The sequence below is a fragment of the Quercus suber genome, unplaced genomic scaffold (assembly GCF_002906115.3).
Source record: "Quercus suber isolate HL8 unplaced genomic scaffold, Cork oak 2.0 scaffold_283, whole genome shotgun sequence".
NCBI classification, from domain to species: domain Eukaryota; kingdom Viridiplantae; phylum Streptophyta; class Magnoliopsida; order Fagales; family Fagaceae; genus Quercus; species Quercus suber.
In genome coordinates, this window is record NW_027069739.1 from 805,655 (window position 1) to 814,815 (window position 9,161).

General features: G+C 30.5%; 1 protein-coding gene across 1 annotated transcript; it reads right to left on the minus strand.

Moving 5' to 3' along the window:
* Window positions 1-403: 403 nt before the first annotated feature.
* Window positions 404-8,252, minus strand: LOC136071072 (protein neprosin-like). Its single transcript, XM_065781921.1, has 4 exons — window positions 8,112-8,252; window positions 2,034-2,120; window positions 1,067-1,231; window positions 404-424 (listed from the first exon to the last, which is right to left on the minus strand). Exons 1-4 carry the CDS (start codon window positions 8,250-8,252, stop codon window positions 404-406), a joined length of 414 nt encoding a protein of 137 aa, XP_065637993.1.
* Window positions 8,253-9,161: the final 909 nt, after the last annotated feature.

Here is a 9,161-nt window from a genome sequence, read left to right on the forward strand (position 1 = left end):
TCCCTTAAAAAATTTGACTTTTCAAACATGACAAACAAATTGGGATGAAAAGAGTATAAATTTAAAGAGAGATGCTACGTCTACAATATTTTTATAACAAATCACAGGTGGTTAGTTGTTATTAGTTTAAATTTGAAACTAACACTAAGATTACTTTTTTGCCTCAACAATAACAACTAGTAACAACCTGCCACTTAGGATTTGTTGTAAAAATGTTGTAAAATTATTATAGACATAACATTTCCCAAATTTAAATTACCATCCATCCTGTTGTGATAGAATTCAACTTTTCGTCTGCGCCATTCATGACATAAATTACGGCATAGCTGCTTCCCTCCTTAACTACAGGATTATAGACATTGATGTTTCCTTTAACGCCATTGTAACTGTGAAATTCACCGGTTCACATTTGGATAACTGCACGCTGTACAACCCAACAAATAAGATCAATTTGATGGGATCTGCCATTACTTTTTTTTTCCCATTAAAAAAGAAAACTAGAACTTAGCTCTAAATTTGGCTACCATATTAACCTTCATTGTTCTAAATAATAAATAATTATACATCTTTTGACAAATTTGCTTTAAATTTATGTACTTAAATATTAAAAATATTAGGTTTAAGGATCACAAATATATTAAGTCAAGTTTTGTTTTATGGAAAATACTAACGGATACTTTTAGGGCAATGGTTAACAATCTATTTAAAAAAAGTTTTTATAGGAAAAGGGAAAAAAAAAGTTATTAATGTTTTGACAGCTTTTTCCATTTCCTATAAAAGTGGTGTCAAAACTTTCTTAAAATAGATTGTTAACCATTCCTCTAAGGACACCCGTTAGCATGACCTTTGTTTTATTCAAACTTGGTCAATTAGCTCATGAAACTTTAAACTTCATTTCAAATTATATTTCATTTAGTTAATGCAGAGGTTTGAATGGCCATTTTTACAAAGATTATTATGATGTTAACATTATATTTTTGGATAAATAATACTTGTGTAATGTATTATGATACCAAGTATGCTATGATTACGTCCTACATCCCAAAATATATAATAAAGAACTTACATGAATATTGGGAACTTTTGTTGTTTGAGGATAAATGTTATTTGACATTGACCTAATTGCTATGAGGTCTGATTTTGTTGTCCTGCGAATAGGAACTGTTCCTGATGGACAAGCATCTTGTTGTAAACCAATCATTGAAGGTCTATTTCGCAAGAGACCTGAATTCTTTGTTGTTCTTTTTGAAAAATGAGGTCTTTACTGAAAAAGCAAAAGTTCAAATTAAACTATAAAACATAATATTTGTTTTCCAACTTGCAGATTTATATTTTCATAATAATAATAATAATAATAATAATAATAATAAGTGATAGTTCTATGGTAATGACATCCTTTTTGGTATCTCACATGTTTGTGGTTCAAACCCTACTTCCTCTTCCACCACCATTCACTTATTAAAATTACAATTTAAAAAAAAAAAAAAAAAACAACAACAACAAATCTTTATTCCTAAGTCAAGTATAAATTCTCAACAAGCTAAGACAAATCTATCAAAATATGTTTTGTCGTTCTATTATATCTAAATTCATTCTACGTTTCTAATATATATTTCCTTATATTGATAGGTCGACTGTTATTACACTTATTTACCCAAACTAATGTAAGTATAAAAACATACAAAAGTGAGTGATTCATAAGTCATGATATATAATTGCATGGTTAAGGAAACTGAATTTTGCCATCTCTTGCTCTAGTTAGAATGTAGCCTTTAATCAAATTCTGATTAAGAATAGTTTTTTTTTTTTTTTTTTACATAATTGATTTGCTTAATTAATCCTTTAAATAATAAGGCCCAGTCATAATGGAATTTGTTAAAATGACGAGGCATGGCAGAGGCAGACATAGTAATCATTATGATAATTTTCAGTTCAAAAAGTACAAACTACTACAATTTCTAAAGCAATTGGAAAAAAAAAATGTTTATTGATATAGATAAAAAAATAAATAGTTTCAATCTCTGCTTAAGTACCTGGATCTTGTGATCTTTCAACAAAGAATGGTCAAAAGCCAATTGTTTATTGATATCAATGCAGTCAACAATATGTCCAAACTCTGTCTACAAATTCAAAAAAGAAAAAACAAGTTCTATTATAGCATGAAAACAAGTTCTACAACATGTTATATATGAAAAAAAAAAAAACAATAATAATAATAATAATAATAATAAGACTTCCATGATTTAGACAATGTCTAAAAAATATGATGTTTGTGAGTTGCGATTGTGAAGATAGATAATTGAGAAGGCACTGCAAAGATATTTGGTAAAAACTCGAATAATAAAAACTTTTCAAATTTAAGAAGTTGAGAACAACAAACTTTATAACTTTGACCTTTTTTATTATTATTATTATTATATTATTATTATTATTATTATAAAAAGCCTCTAAATAACAAATGGGTATGACATTTGAGAAGGATTAGGGTTGAGGATCCCCAAGAACTAAATAAATGGACTGTAATTTCATTTTACATGAGTTTCTTTCTATTCAACTAAAATACTTCAATCATATACTTACTAGTTCCATAATCGTTCTCAAAGGTGACATGGCTAAAATGGAAGCTTTCAAGTAACTTGGGGAGACTCTCATCTAGAAGACATCATGGGTTCCATGGGAATCCACATACTTGGTGCTGTAAACACCCAGGAGAGGGCTTCATTGAGGCACATGTTCGGATCACTTGCTGTTAGTACTCGATCGATATAAGCAAGCTAAGGCATATGATAAGATGCCTTGAAACCATGCACTACACTACCTAAATGTTAGATTATGGAGGAAGAATGGTTTTACAGCCTAAAAACTCGAATAAGTTGTGTATTCCAAAGAAAAATACCCTGTCCATGTGTGGAGAGTATCACTAGTTCACAACTAAGAAATTTCAATCAGCCTATCATTTGGCTTTCACTCATCATCGATCTCCAACCTCACCAAGATGAATGTTAAGATAACTGCGAAAAGCAAGGATTGTGGGAAGCTATTTGGTATTCAGTATTCTGCCAACAAAACTCGCATTGGCTTCAAGACATGCGGTCAAAAATGTTTTTCTACCATATTTGTGGTAGGGTCTAAGGAGGATTATTTCTTTGCCTGCATTTGGTTTATTTGGTTTCAAAGGAATTGAGCTTGGGCTAAAGGGATCCTTACTGAGCCCACCAATGTGTTCTTGGCGGCATGGAATATGGTGGACAAGTATAAAGCCCATCGAGTTGTTGGAACAGGGTCTCGCTCAAGCCAAGAGGTGTGGGGCTTTCTATGAGAGGAGGGATGATTCAATCCTTAGGAAAGAATAATTTCTCTGCATTTCTAGGTTGAGCCTATAGTAAGCACTAATTATTGAAAAATTGTGCTCTTAGATAAGGTATTATTAAAATTTCAATAATTAAAAGTTAGCAGAATTTATGATTTATGCAGTGTCAAATATTTAACACTAAATTACCTTTTTTTCCCCTTGAAGCAAATCTTATCTTTATAAAATTTATGATAAAAGAACTCAGAGGGGACCAAGATGAAGAACCTTAAAATGTAATGAACCAAATTGAAAAAAAAAAAAAAAACCACAAAGTTTAAGGGGTCAAACACATAATTTAGTCAAAATTAAATATAAATTCACTCGTTTCATTAAGGCTCAGTTCTTCCGATTAAATCAATGTTAGTAATAAATCTCATAACTTAATCAAAGTCTTTTGAATGTTGTTGTTGTTGTTGTCACTGTTGTTCTGTCTTTCTATCTTCTTCCCCCTTTCAATAAAGAGGAGAGTGGAAATCAAACCCAAAATTTTCTTTTATGAGAGAATTGGAGAATAAAACATAGGGTTCGTTTGGTTGTTGGATTGAAAATGTGGGAGGATAGAAAATGAGGAATGGATAGAAAAGTGAGAAGATAAAAGAGATTTCAATTTCCCTATTTTGTGTTTGGTTGGGGGTGGAAAAATGGAGGGATGAAAAAAATAATTTTTTTAATAAATTTACTCATATGCCTTTATTAAAAATAATTCCCAAATAAAAAAAATGTGACAGAAAAAGGCAATTACCCAAATTTACTAAAAAAGAAAAATGATGCCCAAATAATCACGTCGAAGAAGAGAAAAAAAAAAGAAAATGAAAAAAAAAGCACCCATAACAACTTGTATGCTATATCACACCAAAAAAGGAAAAAAAAGAAAAGCAAACAAGTCTATCATGCCCAAGAAAGCAAAATAAAAAAGGAAAGCAAAAAAAAAAATAAATAAATAAAAAGAAAGAAGCAACCAACAAGTCAATCACGCCTAAGAAAGCAAAGAGAAAAGAAAAAAAAAAGAGAGAGAGAAGAAGCTATTAATAGGACCAGTAAAAGGAGGAAAGGGGGGTAGTTTAGTCATTGACTGCAATTATTCTTCTCCCTTCTATTTTCTCCCCAAATTAGAGAGAGAAAATTTTGGTGGGGCAGGGTAGAAAACACCTGCGCCTCACCAATTTTCAATTCTCTCATTTTCTCTAACCAAACACTCATAAAATTTGTTTTCACTCCTTTATTTTCTATCCTCCATGTTTCATCCCAACCAAACGGACCCTTAATCTCAATACTTTGGAGTATTAGATCTTACTCAAATGAACAATCAATTGATAATAACAATAAGAAGAACATATAATTTCTAAATGGAATGTTTAAATATCATTGCACTGAATACGCTTGAAGTATTATAGTATTACAATATATAAAGATTCAAAACAAACATGAGTTTGAGTTAGTCTAAAACCTAAATGCTTTTAATAGGAGGTTTGTTTATGAGCTTTAGTTGTCTTTCTAACTCCAATTCTTCTTCTTTGGATATAATTTGGGTTCCATTCACCTGATAGATACTCGTCAAACACAAACACAAAACTACAATTAAGATCATTCTTTCAAAATCCAATACCTTACTAATTGGATGTAAGTATATATATTGGATTAGTATTCTTGGAGGCTATTTATGTAGGAGTGATGGTGAGTTGAAGATAAGTATAATTAAGGTCTCATTATGGAAAGCAACTAAGTTTGTTTTATTTATTTATTGATATTATTATTATTATTATTAGTTGGGAGATGGGCGAATTTGAATTTTAGATGTCTCTAGTGAAAACATTAGGAGAAAAAGATGGATTAATCTTTTCTTTTTCTTTTTCTTTTTAATTTTTTTTTAATCTTCACATTACCATCTTCGTTGGATACGCCAACTAATTTTTATTCTTATTTTGTAAGGTCTTGTTATGGAAAGACAATGACACTCTTGATACCGGCCAAGCATGTTAAATAGTGTTAGTATTTACACATTGCATTATGAAATTTTTGAATGTACGTTTTGCACCCTAAGTAATAACATTTGTTACACTTTGAATCCCAACGTTAAGTTTGCTGTTAACTTGGACGAAAATTCAAAATTGAGGGTGTAAAGTGTAATTATGAGTATAGTTTATGATGGTGAAGTGTAATTTATATTTTGTTTTTAAAGAATTGAAAAGAGGGGGCAATTAGGTCTTTACACATTGTGCCAATATTTACCCATCCAAGTTAATAGCAAACTTGATGTCGGGGTGCAAAACGTTACAATGATCATAGTTTAGGGGTACAAAATATGCATTCAAAAATTTTAGGGTGCAAAATGTAATCGGAGATATAGTTTTGGGTCATAAAGTGTAATTTCTCTTAATATTTAACACATTGATAAAGAAAAAGATTGATTGGTTTACTATTTGCAACTATCTACAATACCCTCATTTTTTTTAATAACTCGATAGTTGAAGGAGAGAAAATTTGAATCCTAAACACATCTCCGTTGGAAAAGCAAAGGAAAAAATGGATTGATCTTTTACTATTATTATCTTCATCTTACCATCTTTATTGGAAACACCAACTGTTGGGTTAAAATAGATTGACCCCCGTTAATTAATTTAATTATCCAAGTTAATTAATTAGGTCAGATTACATGCAAATCGTGGAGACACTAACAAATCACAAAATAAACTAAATGCAGCGGAAAATAAATTAACACGGTGATTTGTTGACAAATTGGGAAAACCTCTTGTAAGGCAAAAACCCCCCACCGAGTGAATTTAAGGTCACTATTCACAAGTATGAGGAATTTAAGGTCACTAATCAATAATCAAGAAATTACAAGTATGAGGAATTTTACCACTATCCTGGTTTATTTGCAAAATACTAACCTATAGTTAAACATTTGCTCCAATACCTAATTGGAGTTGATCTTGTAGCAACCTTCTTTTTTTTGTTGCACAAATCTCCAATTTGTAACTTATAACTCCTTTGCACGAATCCCAATAAATGACTAACTATAACAACTTGATTGATTGTTATTGGCTGCAAAGTTCTTCACTTCATAAACGATGTAGATAAGGAAGCACTTAGTTACAAAACCTTAAGGTGCACAAACACAGTAGCTTCTCACAAAGTATATAAGTTCTAAGTCTATGTTTTCGTACTTGATAACTTTTAAAATAAGCCTTATATATAATTAGGGTTGTACGAAGAGAAACTCTAATCATTCAAGTTATCATGGGCCGATATTTAGATCTGAAATTTATGAAATTGTAGTTCTCGATAGATTGAGCATATGTCGAGCTTCTCCATTAATCTTCAATAGCAGGATCTGTCGAGCTTGTGTCGAGTCTTAATTAAACGGTCTTTTGCACTTGTTTCTTGGATCGACCTTCATGTTAATGATACCACTTGGTATGTTTGAATAACATGCTCCTTGATACATTAATCCCAACTTAGATCTACTCAATTACAAGTGCATTTTGTCAAAAGATTAGCTAATTACATAGAAAATATGACCCTAGCAACAATAACAGTGCTCCTCCCCAGTATAGTTCAAGCTTGATGGGACATTACTCTTCCTAAAATGAATATCCCATCATCACATAACACCAACCAATTTTTATCTTTTAATTTATTTTATAAGGTCTCGTTATGGAAAGCCAACAACGCTAAGCATGTTAAATATTTTTAATATTTATCAAATGAAAAAGAAAAAGATGGATTAATTTACTATTTGCAACTATCTACAATGCCCTCATTATTTTTTTATAACTCAATAATTAGAGGAGAGAGAATTTAAACCTTGGACACATCTTCATTGGAATGCCAGGAGGAAAAGATGGATTGATCTTTTATTTTATTTTATCTTCATATTTTTAGCTCTATTGGAAACTCCAGCCAAGTTTATTTATTTGTTGAGTCTGAATTTGGTAAGGATGAGGTGTAAAAGTAAAACTCATATTTTACACAATCCAATAAAAAATTGACACAATAGCTTTTCACTTAAAATTCAATAAATCCTATCACACATAATAACATCTCAATAAACTCACAATTAAAATTGGATTTTCAAATGGGTAATAGAATTCATTAAGTGTGGTTGTGCCTGTTCTTTAATATGTAACATGATGATATGGCATGTTGGAATTGGAAAAAAAAAAAAAAAAGAAAAGCAAACAAGTCTATCATGCCCAAGAAAGCAAAATAAAAAAGGAAAGCAAAAAAAAAAAAATAAATAAATAAATAAAAAGAAAGAAGCAACCAACAAGTCAATCACGCCCAAGAAAGCAAAAAGAAAAGAAAAGAAAAAGAGAGAGAGAGAGAAGAAGCTATTAATAGGACCAGTAAAAGGAGGAAAGGGGGGTAGTTTAGTCATTGACTGCAATTATTCTTCTCCCTTCTATTTTCTCCCCAAATTAGAGTAAGAAAATTTTGGTGGGGCAGGGTAGAAAACACCTGCGTCTCACCAATTTTCAATTCTCTCATTTTCTCTAACCAAACACTCATAAAATTTGTTTTCACTCCTTTATTTTCTATCCTCCATGTTTCATCCCAACCAAACGGACCCTTAATCTCAATACTTTGGAGCATTAGATCTTACTCAAATGAACAATCAATTGATAATAACAATAAGAAGAACATATAATTTCTAAATGGAATGTTTAAATATCATTGCATTGAATACGCTTGAAGTATTATAGTATTACAATATATAAAGATTCAAAACAAACATGAGTTTGAGTTAGTCTAAAACCTGAATGCTTTTAATAGGAGGTTTGTTTATGAGCTTTAGTTGTCTTTCTAACTCCAATTCTTCTTCTTTGGATATAATTCGGGTTCCATTCACCTGATAGATACTCGTCAAACACAAACACAAAACTACAATTAAGATCATTCTTTCAAAATCCAATACCTTACTAATTGGATGTAAGTATATATATTGGATTAGTATTCTTGGAGGCTATTTATGTAGGAGTGATGGTGAGTTGAAGATAAGTATAATTAAGGTCTCATTATGGAAAGCAACTAAGTTTGTTTTATTTATTTATTGATATTATTATTATTATTATTAGTTGGGAGATGGGCGAATTTGAATTTTAGATGTCTCTAGTGAAAACATTAGGAGAAAAAGATGGATTAATCTTTTCTTTTTCTTTTTCTTTTTAATTTTTTTTTAATCTTCACATTACCATCTTCGTTGGATACGCCAACCAATTTTTATTCTTATTTTGTAAGGTCTTGTTATGGAAAGACAATGACACTCTTGATACCGGCCAAGCATGTTAAATAGTGTTAGTATTTACACATTGCATTATGAAATTTTTGAATGTAAGTTTTGCACCCTAAGTAATAACATTTGTTATTTGCATCCCAACGTTAAGTTTGCTGTTAACTTGGACGAAAATTCAAAATTGAGGGTGTAAAGTGTAATTATGAGTATAGTTTATGATGGTGAAGTGTAATTTATATTTTGTTTTTAAAGAATTGAAAAGAGGGGGCAATTAGGTCTTTACACATTGTGCCAATATTTACCCATCCAAGTTAATAGCAAACTTGATGTCGGGGTGCAAAACGTTACAATGATCATAGTTTAGGGGTACAAAATATGCATTCAAAAATTTTAGGGTGCAAAATGTAATCGGAGATATAGTTTTGAGTCATAAAGTGTAATTTCTCTTAATATTTATCACATTGATAAAGAAAAAGATTGATTGGTTTACTATTTGCAACTATCTACAATACCCTCATTTTTTTTAATAACTCGATAGTTGAAGGAGAGAAAATTTGAATCCTAAACACATCT